The following is an 18,640-nucleotide window of genomic DNA, read 5'->3' as shown; positions in this document are numbered from 1 at the left end:
CGATTTTTTTTCTTTGCTTGGCATGCCGTGTCCCTTGATGATTAATTCTTGCCAGCTTGTGTTGCAGTCACTGTTGTGTATAAAGCTGGTTAAATAAAAGTCACATTTGAAGTATCTGACGAAGCGATTCATTAGCAGATATCACAGAAGTTCCTGAGTGTCACGACTTGATAATTGTTATGATGAAAATGATCACAATGAGTCACTTAGACAAATTGACTGCAAAGGTTCTCAAAGGTTTGACATTTTGGTTAATCCTCTTAGTTACTTTCTTCCTGTGAGTTGGATTATTAAATCAATACCACAGCTAGGTGCCTGTTCATACATTATTTTATCTCTATTAAATGACTTGATAAAATATCCTCAAGTTCTCTTGCCGTCAAAACAGGAATGAGCGTTATTTGATCCTCATGAGCAGCTTCATGTTAATTACACGCAGGCAGTGTTTTGTGTTACAGATATTTTTGGTTGTAAAACAAATGAACCTAAAGTGTAAATGTCACTGCTCTGTTTGTTATGTTAATTAAACTCTTGCAGAAATAGTGCAAATCACTTTAGCTTTGCACTATGAAACAAAAAAAATATATTTCTGTTCATCAATCTCTCCATCTTAACATAACTTTTTCATTGCGCTTTGTCATTTGTAATTTGACTTAAGGTGTTTATCATCACACCCTTCATGGAGTACCACTGCAGTAACTTCAGCAATAAAAAAAAAAAGAGGGCCGAAATGCTCTTTTTTCAGCATTTTTTTCTTAATAAATCCAGGTTACTTTAATACAGAGGAACCTCTGATGCATCCGTCCTCTTTTGCACAGGCAGCATCTCACATGATAAAAACCCTCTCAGAGACCGTGTGGCGTTTTCATCACTGGACAACATAAATTTTTCCATTTGGATGTTCTCAATTCAAGGAGTATGGCTTCCCATTCACTTCCTGGAAAAACTTTCATCTGCAAAGGAATCGAGTGAGAAGTGAGAGTGTAGTTTGGAGCGAGGCCAGGCCTTCCCTGAGGCTTCATCCATCTGCCACTGCAGCCCGATCAGATTGATTTTCACTCCGTTGAATATTGTATTAAAAAGTAGAACATTCTACTTGGATCCTTCTGTCGTATCTTTGCACATATTTTCTCATAGAATTCAGATGTGTGCTCTGAGGTGGTGCTCGACGCCGTCCCTCTGCCTGTGCGGTGTAGTCGGGTCGGAGGCGTCGCTCTTCCTCGCCGTGCACATCCCTCCAATAGCGTGAGCATAGGAGAGAAAAAGAAACGCTGCTTGCTCGTGTCTCTTCATCACGTCCCACTCTGCACCCCACAACAGCCCCCCTTTAGCAAGTGAGGGGCTATAATTTGGCACGGCTGAGTCCTGATCACTATTTACTGTGTTGTCAAGGTGAGGGAGAGACTCGTGTTTGTGGATAAACAGATTCACTGTCACTGCTTCAGTGAATCAGCTCGTGTTGACCCACCTCCTCCATCCCTCCGCCCATCGTTGTGTTGGCTTTGACACAGCAGTGATAGGACCGGACAGCGTACCTTGACTTTTTGACTTTTGATTAAAGGCAGGAAATAAAGATGGCTATGTGTTGTATCACGCCACGATTTCAGAGACTCCAGCACAGCTGCTCTGCGCTGATAATGATTCAGACGTACGTTAGTGTGTCGATGTGCTTACATGTTGTACAGGCAGGAATGGTTGTTTTATAGAATAATACATTAAAATGATGGTTTTCTAAGTGCACAGTTGAGAAAACCACTTGAAACCTTTCAAGGATTTAAAAATATGGGTGTTTGACTCTTACTGCGTTTGATTCAGCCAAACTGTGGCGTGTTTGTTTGGGCAGATTCGAGCTGCTTTGAGAGTGATCTGTTTTCCGACTGTGGGCACACAAACACTGATAAATGCAGTTTGTTTGTGGCGTGAAAGAAAAACATATTTCATGGGAGCAGATATGTGATTTTAGCATAAATTACTGCTAAATGCATCTGTTGAGTGTGAACCCTCAAGAAGATCAAATCTGTATGAGAACTGTAGGTATTTATGCATATTGTGTGGCAACCATGGAAACACAACACGAGCGAAGCGATTTGGCTTCGGTCAAGTGTCTTGTATTTATCTCCCACTCTGAGTTTTGGCTGTTCCTCATTAAAAAGCACCGGAGCTGTAGCAGCCGCCTTTTGTCCTTCTGTTGTATGACGGCAGGAGAAGCAGGATGACAGTCACCAAAACTGTCAGAGCAATTAGCTGCTTTCAGTCTGTGTTACTTCATGTTCTGCCCTCCGTTCACAAAGCCAGCGAGAGCCTGAGCAGCAACACAATTTATGGCAAACGCATCATTTGTGTGAACCTGATCAGGTAAACATGCTGTTTCCAGGGTTAGACTGACTCCTGAGGTGGGCTTGATTCATGAATGGATATAAATCTGAAACACAGATGATTTCTGTTTGGCGTAGAAGAATGGAAAATAAAGATATTTCGATGTGGAAAGGCTGCTGTCTTTTTGTTGGATGTCTTTTGTCATGAAAAGTGGAACAAAGTCGTAAATATATGTCTCAAACTTTGGACAAGGTGAAAAAAGTGTGAACCTTCATGTACACACACACTCTTTCACAAATCCCTCTGTACAGTGAGTCTCAAACATCAAAGTGAAGTAAAAATAAGCCAAGCATTTTCTGGAAGAAGTGAAAAGCTTTGTGATTCAACCTTTGATAGTTCAGTTATTGGATTTTATATTTCACTCAGTTCAGTATGTTTGTTTTTTTCATCAGCTTCATTAGAATGGAATCAGGAATCGTGTGACGTCACACTTCGACTCTTCTTGCAGGTCCAGTGGCCGTGATCAGCGGAGAAGAAGACTCTGCCAGTCCGCTCCATCATGTGAACCACGGGATTATTACCCCCTGTACCCTGGATGCGGGTCCTGATGCGGTTGTCATAGGGATGACTCGCATCCCCGTGGTGGAGAACCCACAATACTTCAGACATGGACACAACTGCAACAAGCCAACGACCCGTGAGTACCCTTGAAGTTTCTCTGTCGCCGGCGCTTTGTTAATCATCATTTGTGGAGACATAAAGAGAACTTAAAACCAGAATGTTAGCACGACGCTCGGCTTACTGAAGTTGTGAGTCATTAAACAAACAAACCCCCAGAATATAAAGAGAAGTGGAACATCTGGCCGCAGAGCCAGATTCACCACAAACGCCACATATTTATGAGGCTCTTTAAAACCACTGCACATTCAGTGTGATTTGTTGTTTATTTTTACAATGAGAAGTGCCGGGCCCCTCGGGGCACAGGCATAATTTAGTGTCTTTGTGATTGTATGGCGGCAGCATATGGTGGCAGAGGCCCAGATCTTTCATATAGGATCAGTTTCCACAAGAAGCAGCTTGCTCTATATGAGCTGCTGGTGTTCAGCCCGTCTAACCCCCTCCCTCACACTCTCCCTCGGGACTCATGTTCCAGGTTGGGGAAAGACAAGACCACTTTAAGGCTTAATTACTCACAATTACATCAACTGCTCAGGAGAATCAGCGGAAAACAACTGTGCCAGCAGCCAGCCGCAGCCTGGCGCCTGCTGCTTCCCTTCCAGATGAAACGCGGTGAGCAAACTGGATTTAGTCGGGGGAAAAGTCTCTCCACCTTTCTGAACGGCAGCGCACCAGATCAGCCTGTCCTGGTCCTGTTCATCTGCAAACTGCTGTGTTGTTTACATGTTGGCTCACTCTCAAAATGGCTGTTGGTCAGACTTGGATAAGTTGAATTGTGAGTTGCAGCCAATGAGAAGGAAGGAAATCCCATTTAGAGGTGATAAATAAATGACGAGTCTTATGTATTATGAATTGCATGAATTGTTAATGACCAGCCAGTGACTGATTTATAACATCTCAGGCCTGGCACAGGAGATCTGATTGTGGGCTAATGAATAAATGACACACAAATGAAACTTTCTCCTGATAACTGCGCACCTGGAATTGGAAATCGGACATGATGTGCAGCTGTGACGTAGTTCTTCCTCGAGGAGTACAGCATCGCTCGTCAGTTTTTTTTGTTTTGTTTTAGACTTAATTCTTTGTACATGCATGAAAAAGGAAACTGCAGGAAATGAACCCTGAATTCATCACAAGGTCATAATGGCCACTGCTTTCTGCCATCGGCTGGAAAAACAAAATGGCTCTGAATGGCTTCTGCCTCTGCAGCTCATTCCCTGAATATAAATGTGTTCTTTACCCTCAGGATACACACACAGGGAAAGGAGAAGTCTGTGTATCCATGTGTATATCTGTATGTGTGTAGGTGTACAACAGTGGAAATGAATCCATCCATGTATGTGTATGTAGGCGTTTGTTAACATGGCTCCTAGGTAGAGCCAATTCACCGATGTGTCACCGCGCTTTCCTCCGACACCTCGATGTTATGATGAACATTTTCACCCAGCTCCCTGTTGGGTCGCCTTTGTCCTGCCGGCCTCGCTCACTCTGATTGTGTTGTGCAAAGAGCTTCACTCAGCTCACACACACACACAGTACGGCCACTTTATTGATGGTCGGCCACCAATCCATAATGTATTCATTCATTTACTTGAAAGCTTCTTATCCAGGGGAATAGCCAGCGTGTTCGACACACACACACACACACACACACACACACCTCCCTAGCTCGGTCCAACAACAATAACACCAGCGCACACGTACATATTTCAACACACCCACACTTCTCACGGACGTCAGTCAGGACTTGAGGTCAGTCCTGGTCTCCTGATTTACAGTGTTCTTCCTCTGTGCATTTGGAAATGGTAGCTGGAAGGGGGGGGGGGGGGGGGGGGGGGTGTAAGTCAAATTGTGAAACTTGTAGCTCAAATCGAGTGATCTGATTGGTTCATAGGTGTCAGAGTTGAATGAGCACATACCGCGACTATAATGTCACATTATCTGACTGACACCAACAGCTTAGCCAGCATATTTTTAACAACGCTAGAAACCTAAACTAAAATAGGAAACCATGGAAATGACATGCGGAGCTGCAAAAGAGCAGGAAGTCAAACAGAAAAACAGTCCGTCTGTAGCACATCAACCGCCATGCAGAATGTACAGGATCTACTTTCTTCTTTCTTTTTTCGGGGCTGTGCCTTGCAGCCATTTTATAAAAGAAATAGCTCGCTTTAGTTTGTGATGTGAGCTTATTACATCACATGGGGGGGTCATCTCTTATCTGGGATATAATAAGCACATACACACGTATCTATACGATGTGTGTGTGTGTGTTCAACAGTAGGAGTCTCTGTACAGAAACTGAAGAGATTGTGGGCCAATGATGCCAGTTTAAAAACATCTAGCCTTCATCTGCAGTCGGCTCATCTTCTGCATGAATCGGTGACCTCCTCAAATTTTCGATGCGATAAACAGGCGAACTGTGACTGATTAGGACGTTGGACATTTAGATCAGCCCCCCCCCCCCCCCCCCAGCTGGAAAAGGCCAATCCTGGGGGAACATAGCCGCATTAGGGAGATAAAGGCAGAGAAGGCCGAGGACAATTCCTTAGTCTAATGACAGATCCATATCTAGCGGGATCCGCTGTCTCCCAGCTAGTGGCTTTGTTTTATCACTCAACTTGCTATTTTAATTACGGATTTGTCACATCCTGTTGGCCAAAATTAGACAATAGCTTTTGATGTTGGAGTAGAGCGCGCAGCCCTTCATTATATCCACGTTATTAGGGATATCGCATTAGGGCACAGCTCGGACAAACCCTGACTCTGTCCCCTCTGCTTTTGGTGTAACGGGGACGTAATTATGCTCAAGGTGATGCTTTTGAAGATTAAAATTTTTCCAGCAGAGACAAGGAGTGACTAATTTGGAAGCTTGAAAGCTCAGCAAATGAATGAAAATGCAGAGCAGATTGATTGAAAGGTTTCAAGGCTATTATTCTATGAATTATAGTTAGAAGCAGAACAGCCTCACAGGCCTCCTGTGCCAAAAAAACCTACTTTAATTTGTAGAGTCCAAAGTGTGTTCCCTCAGCTCATCCCAGAAATGAGCAAAACAGCAGCTTCTTAGTAGACAGAGCTCCAAAAGGATGCGTGATGACGAACAGGAAAACATTTTTACATACAGAACAACTACAGAGAAATCATAGAAATTAAATTGATTAGAGTCAATTTGAAAAGCTTGATTCAGCAAACATGCTTAATTGGTTTACAAACCCTGACCCATGGAATCAATGAAAATAGTCAACAGTGTCTTCTCATCTCCGCTTATAGCAACGCAGCTATTTTTGTGCGTATATGGAGCTTTCTTATTGCAGCGTGTGGGCTACAACAACACATGACCAATTTAGGCTCTCCGTTAGCATGGGAGCAAAGATTTGCACATTAAAGTTGGATGTTAAAATAACATGTTCTCCTGAGTGTTAACAGGTCAGCACCATAATGAACAGTTTATTCCCAAAGCAGAAGATGCAGCCCACAGTTTTTCACCAGCAGAACAAAACACTTCATACTGTATCTGTGGGGACTAACAGCTCAGGGTGGATATCATGACTCTCCTCAGATGTCAAATACAACTATTCTGTGCAGGCAGTCAAGACATTTAAAGAACTTCCCCCGTGCAGCAAGTGTAAAGTACTTAGTGCTTAAGTGTACTTAATGCTTAAACTTTAATCCAGCTGTAACACTGAAGTTGTGCCCAGGGAGAAGCTGTTGTTAAAAGGAAATCAATCACAATTTTATCTGCATATAAGTGAGGTGGAGCAATCAAGTGTTCAATATTAAATATACACCATGAAATAAATAAACGCTTCCTTTTGTTGTGTAGATATTTAAATGAAACTAATAAAATGCATGATTAGACATAACAGTAACAGCGTAGTTGTTGATTTTTATTTTAATTTTTCAAACAACACGAGGGACAGAGAGCACTTCTCCCTATTTAGCTCAATGAAGGTGCACTTCCTGCTGTAACCAACTGGCTGTTTTCACAGAGAGCGATGCTCTCCTGGTGAGTTCAGCGTCATCCCCGCTGTGTTTTTACACTAAAGACATGCAGCCAGCATGATATGGCTCATCATATCACACAGTGATTTTAACTTTGTTAAAATAATAAAAAAATCTGTCTGATATTTGTGCCCACTTGGATTAGTCCAGGTTCCAACTTTTCATTCCCTCACAAGCTAATTCAGTACTTTAAAGTAAGTCACACAGTTCTAAAAGACAGCTAGGATCAAATTAACCATCACAATGAAGAAGCAGTTCTTTTTTTTTCTTGGTTAATTATTACTTCCCTTTGTTTTATTGATGTGTTTCACTTGTTTGACGGCTTATGTATTTATTTAATTTGGAAGGTTTAGGGACGACCTCGTCCTGCTACAGATAACGTCATCAGGGTGAGTTTTATATGTTAGCCAGGTGTGTTGAGGTGAAGCCACAGGTCAGGTCAGGAGGATTTACAGTCAACAGTAAATGCTGATGTTCGTGTCACAGCGAGCCGCCACGCTGAAGTGAATTTAACGATGGAGAGCATTTTCTATGTGATTATAGCTGCTGGATGAGTCTGGCTCACCTAACTGTTAACACCCTGTGGAGCTCTTTGTGGAGGGAGGCTAAACTCTGTTTTTATTTTCCCTTGGACTACATTAGAAGTCGAAATATGGTGATTCTGAGCATAATAGCATAATTAATAGTTTTTAGAATTAATACCTTTGTCTTTGTGTTTGCTGCATAAATCAGAGAATGTGATTAGTAGCCAGTTGTAAAGATTCATGAGATGCTTGAGTTTTAATTTAAAGTTAAAATAGTAATATTTTCTAAGCACAGACTTAATGTGTCTGTGTTTTTTATTTTGTTCTCCATTGTCCCTGATAAAAAATGCATGATTTCAATCGAATGACTTCATGTGCAAAGAAACAAAATGTAGAGCTTCTGGAGGAAATAATAATTAGTGAGGAAGTTTTCAGCTTTTCTGACTGAGCTGCTGCAGTTTGGCGCTAAAGCATCTGCCAACACGCTGTCAATGACCAGGAGACGCACATCGATCCACCCACAACGCACAATCAGGGAAGCTGTCAGGCACACACACATGAAAGCCCAAAGTTGGCAGACAGAGAGAGAAACACACACAAACACACAGTGACACTTCAGGTAGTTGGCAGGTAGCTGCTGTGAGATGCGCACACACACACACACACACACACACACACACATGCACACACACACATGCACACACACACACACGCGCACACACACACACACACACACGAACACACACACACACACACACGAACACACACACACACACACGCACACACACGCACACACACGCACGCACACACACGCACACACACACACACACACACACACACACACACACACACACACACACGAACACACACACACACACACACACACACACACACACACACACACACACACACACGAACACACACACACACACACACACACACACACACACACACATGCACGAACACACACACACACACACACACACACACACACACACACACACGCACACACACACACACACACACACACACACACACACACACACACACACCTGTACAGGACAAAGCCCCTCCAAACATCTGTGCTCCCCAGAAGTCTGACCTAACTGGCGGAGTAAATCTGGGTGCTGCGTCGTCTCTCAGCTACAGGAAGAATGTCTGCTGGCCTCCAGGCCTCAGGTGAGCCGGGACAAATGAACGGTGGGTTAACTGAAGGTTACAGCACCTTGTCCTCGCCGCCGTCGTCGGGCCAGCTGCATAATAGCTGCTTCGTTCCCATAAGTGGGAGGAAACCTGGTGGTCAGTGGTTATTAAGCAGCTGAATGGAACAAACTGATAAAATATTTACATCCAGGAAATAAGAAAGAGGAGCGCCTGCCACAAATGGGAAGTTAAACAGGTGTTTGATTTTTGCAGCTGCAGCCGTGGATGAGTGACATTCTTTAATTCGCTGCAGTTCCGCCGAGATTCAACTTATTACCAGTCTGGAATCCATTCACACAACACAACGATGACAATAAATAAGTCAACACAAGTTTGTTTCAGCTCAAAGCAGAAGAGTTAAATTCTGACAACCATCACGTCCTCTGTGTCCACGTTAGCTACGACGAGCATTACGCACCGAATTGACTGTCGTTGGTCAAGTTGTTGTCATTGTTGTGTTCAGTGCAGCACCAGAATCTGAGAAAGATTCCTGATTGCGTGCAGAACACAAGCCAACGTTTATGGTGCCGATGTTCCGTCTTCAGTCCTCAACAGTGAGATTACAGCAGGTTAATGAAAAAGACAATGCTCTTTTCAGCTCCGCGTTGAGGGAGAGAAATTTGTAATATCTGCAGCAACATGCATCTCCAACAGCTGATTCATGAGCTGTGCTCCGCACCATTACTGTGGTCAAGAGCGGCTCGTCACAGAATGATGTGCAACTCCATGATGAACAAAGAAATCCATCATTAATTAGTGATTAAGTGGCACAGAGAGAGAAAAGGAGGGGTGAAGCAGCAGCTCATGGCTGTTGCCTGAACACAACCTTTTTTTTTTTTTTACAGCATTTCAATGATCGTGCTTTCATCAGCCAGCTGTTTCCACGAGAACTCAACTTAGGAACTTTTTATACAGTCAATTCCTTTTTAGAAGTAGAACCGGAAGCCTAAGAGTTGTTTGTGTGGCAGAGTGGATGTGGTCAGCTTCACGTCAACGTCTGTCTTACTCTTACAACAGCATATTGTGTTTGCAGGTAACACACTTTGTGTCAGCGTGGAGTTTTGATTTGGAAGCAAAGTCTTTAACATAAAAGTCTGAAAAAGCCCTGACACAGTGACAGCGATGTTCGTTTTGTGGAGGGAACGGTGTCAGCGCCATTCTGCCGCCTGATGCCGAGGCTACGTAGCTTGTTGAGCACGAGGGAGTTCAGACGGGCTCTTCAGTTATTCTGCTAAGTGACGTTTAATTATTCTCTTTCTCGACACATTTTGACAGCTAAAGGCAGATTTTGAATCCTCCCTGACTGAAATGTAACCTGTGATATACCACGCTTGTAACTTCTGATGCCTTAAAGAGGCTAAAAGGGATTTTTACAAAACATTTCCCAGAGCAACAGTGCAGGAAGAGCTCACGTAGCATCCAGTGAGGGAAGACTGTGTGTGGTGATGGCAGGCGAACGTGACAGACAAAGGAGCCGATTGTTAAAGTTATTTTAACAATTAGTACGTTTCAGTTCAGTTCATTTACATAATGACTAAGATAGACTTTCAGATATTCTGATAAAAGTGATTAAACATGATTAAGACAGATGCTAATTTCCAATTTGCATATGTGCGATAAGACATCATATCCTTTGAGACTTCACCTCGCATCACTGCAAAGGAGAAAATAAATAAAGTAAAAGTCAAGATAACAATCAAACACCAACTTCTGAGGAAAAGTTGGAGTAATGAGTCCTTTGTGCTGCAGCTTCAGGTAGTTAAAACTTTTCTGAGCTTCCACCTCCTGATGGATGACAACCTTCAGATTTTTTTACATGTCTGGCGTTCCACCAACTATCTCACCCAGAGAAGCTTAATGACGGGTGCAGCCATCGAATAAGCGTCAGCGGTCGGATCATCAGATGTGACAGGCAAACCGCTCGTGAGGCCAACTCTGATCCTCGAATGATCACGAATGATGGACGAGTGAAGGGAAAAGAATTAAAGAGAGGGATAAAGATAAAGATAAAGATAAATATTATTCATTTTTCTTTAAGACAGTTTTATAGTAGAGAAGCAGAATTCAGCGGGGAATAGATATTAGGTGAATCTTGAAACTCTTCAGGCTTCCTGTGTCTTTGTTGCCTGAGAAAGTCTCAGACACTTGGCCTACAAAATCCAGTTCTAACACATTCTGAGGTAAAATGGGTGTGTATCGACTAAAGCGTGTCTTGGAAGGCAGATTTTTAGAGGATGAGTGTTTGACAGCAGTGATGTGTTAGTGTCCCTCATGGGGCGCTCAACCCCCCAACAGAAACAGGCTGCCAGTTTCTGCAGACACCTCTGTTCTGATCTACTTTAAAACTGGGACGTCTCTTCATATTTAACACACATTTCAGAAATGCTGGTGAAAATGCCGTCTGGTGGGAAAACCAGAGGAGCCAGTGACACTGGTGGACGGGTGATTTGGAGAAATGACAGAAAGACTTAATAAAAAAACAAACAAAACAAAACCCAGAGGAACACTAAAACCAGTAATCTGTGTCTATGACTCAGGAAGCATTTAAGAGATTCAAACATTTCATGAACTCCTTTTGGGAAAAGCACAAAAAAAGATGGTGATTTATAACAGAAAGGAGGAAGGAATCAAGTCTTCTCTGTTAAAAGTGAAACCTGGAATTTGAAAACACACAAAAGCAATAAAGCACACACAACCTTGGTGCTGGCCGTCCGATATTAATAATAATATATGATGCTACCTTCTGTGTTTTTCACTGCAGTAGAAAATCTATTTGTTTTCTTTATTTCTGTGTCTTTGAAATTGATCAGTCACTGAGAATTTGTGCGAGTTGTTCAACTCGGTACTTTGAAGCGACGTTTCCTTTTTTTTTTATAGATTGAAGACTTCATTGGGTTTTTTTTTTTTTTTTCATGTATTATGGAAACATTCAAAAGAAGCCTGGGAAACGTTGGCACCTCATCAAATGAGCATTAGCTCAATTAGCTGGCTACAAGAGTTGATGGCATCAGAAATATCCTCAGACTGAGTGACAGTAAATCAGAGACCCTTGATGATATTCACATGACTGAAGGAGATTAAATGGCAGCAGGTTGGAGCGACGCTGATTGTCGCTGTTGCTGCTGATGAGCTCTGTGTGTGTTTTCTCAGCGCACACAATAACATACTGTAAGATACTGATAAAGCACAAATGTGATTTCAAAATAAACAGGGAACACACAGATGGAGGATGATAAATAGCTTCCATCCCCACAAACACGCTGTACTCGTCTACCAGGACAAATGCATCCGTCATGGTTGTGGCCGACGAGGACGTATATGGCTCTCCAACGTCACAGTGCCATGACGGCCTACAGTATGCATCAGTTAAAGTGGATTTTAAGAGATTTTAATTCAGTTGTTGCTTTCTTCTTTAGATAATTATTGACTAAATGTAACTGTAACACAACCTCACAGTCAAATCGGGAGTTTCCTGTGAACTGTATTTGTTGTTGGACAGAAAATAGACACATTCATTTTGATTTCATCCTAAAGCTTCAGATTTAATCAAATGTATGATTTGATTGATAATTCTTGTTGTTGTTGCTGAGCATTGAACATGCTGATTTCATTCACGTTTTAATGTGGTTGTACATTCACAGCACGCCTGTCTTCTTCTTCATCCAAGTGTGTAGTTGTTCCATATGTGTCTGTGAGCGCACATTCATAGAAGCAGTTTTCATGCTGGAGCCACGACGTGTCAGCAGTTCAGCTCAGAGCCGACCAACTCCAACACCTCTGCTGCGCTTTGACACCAAACCTGACGAGAATCAGGGGGCAAATGGAAAAAGCAACACAGCCCAGGCTCTGCACTCTTTTCCTTCCTGTATCTGTGTCTCATGTTGTCATTTCGACCTGTTAAACCGATTTGTTTTGTAGAGGAAGCCACAAACGTTGAGAGCAGTCAGTCAGTCAGGGAGGGAACAATGATCCTGTTAGAGCGAGTTATCGGGACAAAGCAGAAAAAGGAACACTGTTCAGAAATAGACATTTTATAATTCTGTTCCTCATTAGGAAATGTCCCCTGGTGTTGCCTCAATACCAACAATAAAGAAAAACAATCCAGCCCGAGTGTCATCTCAGCATTTGTGCTTTGCAGATTTAAAACCACTTGAACTCGAATGTTCCCAGGATTTTTTCTTAAGTAGCTGTGAAGTTAGATAGTACTTTTTTTGACATCACCTATTCTGAAACAGCTTTTTTCAGCACTTTGCTGCAGTTGAATCACACTGATATTGAGCAAAATATTCAAACAACTATTTTATGGATTCGTTGTTTCATCAAACAGACAATTTTGTATTTTACCGCAGCAGTATGTTGCTGTATCAGGAAAAACTTTGAACTCTGAACTAGAATTTGAAATCCTTTTTTTTTTTCTGTACCAACAGACCAGCACATACATGGACTTATTATTCTGAACCTGCTTCATATTATCTCTTTTCCCTTTTCCTCTATTTTTCATGTTTGAGAGACGATGACAAAATTGTTGTTCGGGGAGGATTTTCTGCAAATATAACACAGGTTTAATATCTGAGGAAAAGGCCTGATAAAATGACAGTTTTTTTTCTCTCCCTGTCTCTGTGTGTTTTAGTTGTCCAGCATATAAAGCGAAGAGACATCATCCTGAAGAGGGAGTTGGGTGAGGGAGCGTTTGGGAAAGTCTTTCTGGCAGAGTGTTACAACCTGAGCCCCACCAAGGACAAAATGCTGGTGGCTGTCAAGGTAGGTGTGTGTGTGTGTGTGCGTTATCAGTAGCATTAGACAAATAGCTTTGAATTGTGTGTGAATTAAGTGAACTTATGTGCTTTCTTGCTCCTGAGTAAACTCCCAAGAGATCAACAGTTTGAGAAATACTCAGACCAGCTCACCTGACACCAACAATCACGCTCCGATCCAAGTCACTGAAATTCTGAAGTTTACGTTCACATTTTCTTTTTGCCACAGACTTTCATTCAAAGCGATTTATGAGTCACATACAACAGTAAAGTGTCAGCGCAGTAGACCTTGGTGTAAGAATGCAAGCTCTAAACCTGCTCCAATAAAGTGAGCTATCAGAAGAGACCGTCGCAACCAAGTTTAACAGTATGTGACAAAGAGAGAAGCCGCGCACACACCGTGTAAAAATGATAAATGTTTTAATTAAGTAAATGACAAAAGTGGAACAGGGTGTGTCTTTTCACTGCTCAGTTTGTCTCCGCTGCCTGTCGGCCTGAGTGACTGAGTGCTGAGGAGACCTGGGAGAGGTCTGCTCTCCACTCCGCTCAGGTGTGTTGCCTCTCCGACAAGCTCTCAGCTCCATCCATCAATTTCCTAAAATAGAGACGAAGCCAAGAAGGAGAACATGATGGGATAATCACTATTTGATAGCTCATTCCACCGCTGAGGAACCACAAATGAGAACAGGAAGTGGTCGAAAAGCAGCCCTGGCCCAGAAGTTACTCTGAAAGCAAACATTAGTCAGTTGAATTTGTCTCTGGAGGCGTTTGGACGGAGTTGTGTCCTTCTGGGCTGATCAGAGAGCAGGAAGGACATTAATGTGGACTAATTACAGTAGAGCGGCCATCATCCCGCTCCACTGAACATCCAAACAGCTCACTGACCGATACAAGTTTCACCAATTCCTGATCCCAAGGTCGGAGTTTCACAACATCTCCACCATGTTGTTGTTGCCCCGCCCTCTGGATGTGTTCCCCCAAAAAATAGGCCTAAGTGCCCCTGCTACTGACACCCTACTAACTTGTCCCCCTCTCTTCCCGTCTCTCCTGCTCCTGCACCAATCTTTGGTCTCTTAGACAGAGATGATAAATAAGTTTACCGGCCTCCTAAAGCTCAATGTGCAGCTTCAGGAAGGTGTTGCTGTCTTCTCTGCTTGATTAGCTGCAGCCTTCGTCAACAGGACACAAAATGATTTCTGTCTCAGATGGAAGTCGAGCTAGCTTCCAGGGAAAGTAATGTGCTGCCACCACGAGAGGGCAGCTAAACTCGAGCGGGGCGAACACTGTTTGATTTAATTGACCAGACGACACTGAGGAGAATATTTCAATTTCTGAAGGTTGACGCTGCTCTTACATTCATCTGAATAAGCCCAAAGATTTTCTGAAAGGAGATACATTTACGTATTTATTGAGTCTGGAAGACTTCATAATTATTTTTTAAAACATGTCCTGAATAATATACGATTTTAAAGTTATTTGCATCAGTTTCGTGTTTTTTCTTTCTTGTCAGAAAGTCTCGATATTTATTTCCACGCTTAAAATCACTCGCTCATATCCGAAGCAGCAGGCTCTGATCCAGATCCAGGTGAGACCGGTCAGCATGGTTCCTTCAGACTTACAAAGAGCCACTGACTGCTCCACGATGTGCCGCTCTTTGCAGCCATCCAAATCCTGTTCAAGTATCATCTGGGGAGCCAGCAGTTACTGTCAAGCAAAGTTAATACAAGTGAACTTGCTGCTTTCTTTTAAAGGGCCTAAAGCACCAAAGCAATCGTCCTTGTGTTGCTGCTCTCATTGCCTTTAGAGCGCTCCCCATTAAGTTGTGCTTGGCAGCTCCCAGTGTGAAAATGAGAAATGTTATGAATGTGAAGCAGGGTGATCCGAGCAAGAGGGTGCAGACTCAGCAAACCTGAGAAACAGTTAAGAAAATAAAATCCACTCAGCTTTGTCAACAGGACAAAGTCGTGGAGGAGGTGAGATGAGGGTGATGAAGTGTCTGACTGTCACTTCTTTTCTTAGTGTTACAGGATTAACAGTAAGTCTCCTCCATACAGAGCTCTTTGTTTTGTGCGTTTCCATCCTAACATGTTCCTGTCTGGGATGAAACAGAGGAGACTTAAAGGTCAACAAAGGGAAAATTCACTGCAGCGCTTTACCTCAATTTATTGTAGTCGAGCACTTGAAAGTATTGTTTTGGAGGGATGCCCAGACAAGAAACATTTCCTTAAGAGTGCGGTTGGATTTGGTAATAGAATTTTATGGCCATTTTACCTTCTCCGCCGTACATCTCAACCACCTCCAGCACTCCTCTGCAGGAGGAGCACATATGAGAAAATGCATTTCTATCCTAAGGCCTTTTTGTCTGTATGTCAGCAGCAGGCAGGGAAAGCAGGCCAAGACGATCAGGAGAAGCAAGTTAGTGTATGTTGCTGTTGCTGATGAGGTGCCAGGAGTCTGTTCTCCCTCCACATGAGGCTGTAATAATGTGCGTTATTGCTGTTATTACATCGTCTCCCCCTTCCTTTTTTTTCCTCCAACAACTGACATCCCATCAACATTTGATATTTCATGTGTCCTCCACTTCCAAAGAGTTCGGCACATTCGCTGCTTGATGTTATTTCCATTCCCATCAGTTTGCTGTGTGCACGGTGTTGTTCCAGCCAACTGCTCCTGTTCTCTCGCAGCACTACAGCAGCTGTGCTCGCTGCAATGTGCCGGATTGTAGTGTGGATACAAAGCATCGCCAGCTCGGGTTAGGGTTAGGCACTAAAGCAGAATGCTGCTCAGTCAAGACAGACGAGTTCGCCACTTCTATGGAAACATTAAAACACTTGCTATTGCATTCAGTAGGATGGCCTTATACGTGCACGGCAGCAGAATCCCAGCAGTTATTTCCTGTATCCTGCAAGTCGGGGCTGGATGGAGGCTGTGACTGAAAAGTTTGGCTGAACTCTGTGCATTCAATCAGCTGTTATGTATAAATGAGATTACACTGGTGCATACCAACCCCAGGAAATAGCCATATGCCTCCACCCCGACTCCAGCACCGACTCTACTTTCATTATATGTTATCGTGCCAACTGCCAGCTGTTTAAATTGAAGCCTTACGATCTTAAACAGTGTCACAAACTCACCTGAGCACAGAGCGATGAAGTTTAGCTGGAAGCAGAGCAGGTGGTGACTGACTGACACATTTTCCCCTCGAGGCTCACCGTAGCAGCAGCCTGACTCAGCTGCTGCTGGTTCTTTTTCTCACCGCTCCTGCCCTTTGTCCTTCATGTGCATGCTGAGTACCAAAAAGACTGCTTAGAAGGGCCGCTTGGTTGATCTCATTTTATTCTCCATTACGATTTTGGCTCATAATGATTACGAAAACAAGATAAATGAGATAAAACAATTATTGTGCCATATCCCGTTTTACGGCTAATTTAATCCGCGCTCCAAAAACCATCTCCCCATCCATCTCCATATCCAACATGTTAAAGGTTTTCAGCACATGTCAGCTGCTAACGTCCTGCTGGGCCAGCAGTGCTTATGTCTGAGAAAACCAGGCAGAAGAGAAACTGCGTCATGTGCGTGCCAAACAATGGTGATCCCAATATTGACCAAAATAACTCTTATTGTGATTTTTGCCAAAGTAGACAGGAGATGCTGCTTTGTGATAGATATCAGCCGCAGAATTTGGAGTCTGCCTCTTGTAGTTTGGTTAAGTTCCTTAAGAAATGTTGAACATTTGAATTTAAATACTTTAACTCTAAAGCTGTGAAACCATTAAACCCAGACTGTCAAAGTCATGCTGGGCCTCAGGAAAAGTCAGCCGTCATCCTCATGGCAATCCATCCAATATACATGAAGATATTTCTGTCTGCACCAAAGTGGTGACCTGACCAAACAAATAAATGCCACTGCAGTCCATCCAAGCAGCTTTAAAAACTGAAGGACAAATGAGTGCGCTGAGAGGATGTGTCAAACCAAAGGGGAGTAAACTAATTGGATTATAGGGGAACGCAGGAGGAGGAGGAGCACGATGAGTAAACTAGCAAGCCCCGCTGGTGAGTCATAAGGACCAAAAGTGGAGGATGTGAGTCAATTCGGTGTAATCCAGGGGACACAGTGATGGATGTGTCATCTGAAGACGTCTCCTCAGCAGGAGTGTTGCCCAAGGAGACGTAGTTTTAGACTATTTCCTCGCAGAGAAGAAGAGTAATGTTGTTTTCAAGAGGCGCTTGTCAAAGTGTCAAGGTTGTCGTCTTCACACGGTCACCAAAGTAGCAAAACTTCCTCTGTTTCAGACGCTGAAGGATCCGAACCTGTCGGCCAGGAAGGACTTCCAGAGGGAGGCGGAGCTGCTGACCAACCTGCAGCACGACCACATTGTTAAGTTCTACGGCGTGTGCGTGGACGGAGACCCTCTCATCATGGTGTTTGAGTACATGAAGCACGGAGACCTCAACAAATTCCTCAGGTGGGTTTTTCTCTGGGTCACCTTAATGCAGCAGGTTAGTGCTGGCTGAGTGATCACGCCAACAGAAAGAGGCAGACTGCAGCCTGTTACAGTGTAAATGTGTGTGTGCACGCCGTCAGGGAGCTGTCGACCGAAATGACCACCAATCAGCCACAACCATAGATGTAGAAACTTCAGTAAGACTCAACCAAAAGTAAATTTCTTTTGTGGAATTCCCACTGCTGATACCATATCCAGCAAACTTCACAGCTTTCTGCTTTAGCAAACATGAGTGCTTTTGTGCTGTAATGTCAGGCTGTACCAGGGGAAGTGACCTCTGATAAGCCTCAACAAAAGCGACACGATGCCAGTACAGCGAGCACTTTGGTAATGGGAAGCTTCACTGGAGTTGATTTCAGTGTGCAGAGGAGGAGTGTGCTGTGTGTGTATGTGTGGTCTACTTTTGTTTTTGAAGCTCGAACAATAGTTGAAAAGATGACACGTTACGATCGAGTCTGCGTGTGTGGATTCAAGAGTGCGTGAAGACTTTGTGTGGGGAAATCATTCCTGAAATGAAAGGCAATGTCGCAAATGATGAAATTCTTTCATGCAAGCTGCAAGATGTGGCTGATTTTGGGTCTATTGGTCCTGTTGGTCACATTTAGCGGATGCCGTGTGCAGGGAGTCAACAGGAGCCAGTGGAGGATTCGATGTCAACC

At 43.3% G+C, this 18,640-nt stretch overlaps 1 protein-coding gene across 3 annotated transcripts in view; it reads left to right on the top strand.

Moving 5' to 3' along the window:
* Positions 1 to 18,640, top strand: part of ntrk3b (neurotrophic tyrosine kinase, receptor, type 3b) — a 141,101-nt gene that overhangs the window by 108,329 nt on the left and 14,132 nt on the right. For all 3 annotated transcript variants that reach the window (XM_029498174.1, XM_029498173.1, XM_029498175.1), the window contains exons 11-13: positions 2,825 to 3,013; positions 13,354 to 13,484; positions 17,770 to 17,942. In XM_029498174.1, the coding sequence (XP_029354034.1) occupies positions 2,825 to 3,013; positions 13,354 to 13,484; positions 17,770 to 17,942 (493 nt within the window). The remainder of the gene's footprint in view (positions 1 to 2,824; positions 3,014 to 13,353; positions 13,485 to 17,769; positions 17,943 to 18,640) is intronic.

This window comes from Echeneis naucrates, chromosome 3 (genome assembly GCF_900963305.1).
Source record: "Echeneis naucrates chromosome 3, fEcheNa1.1, whole genome shotgun sequence".
NCBI classification, from domain to species: Eukaryota; Metazoa; Chordata; class Actinopteri; order Carangiformes; family Echeneidae; genus Echeneis; species Echeneis naucrates.
Note: the sequence above shows the minus strand (reverse complement) of the source record. Positions and strands in the feature narration are given on the sequence as shown.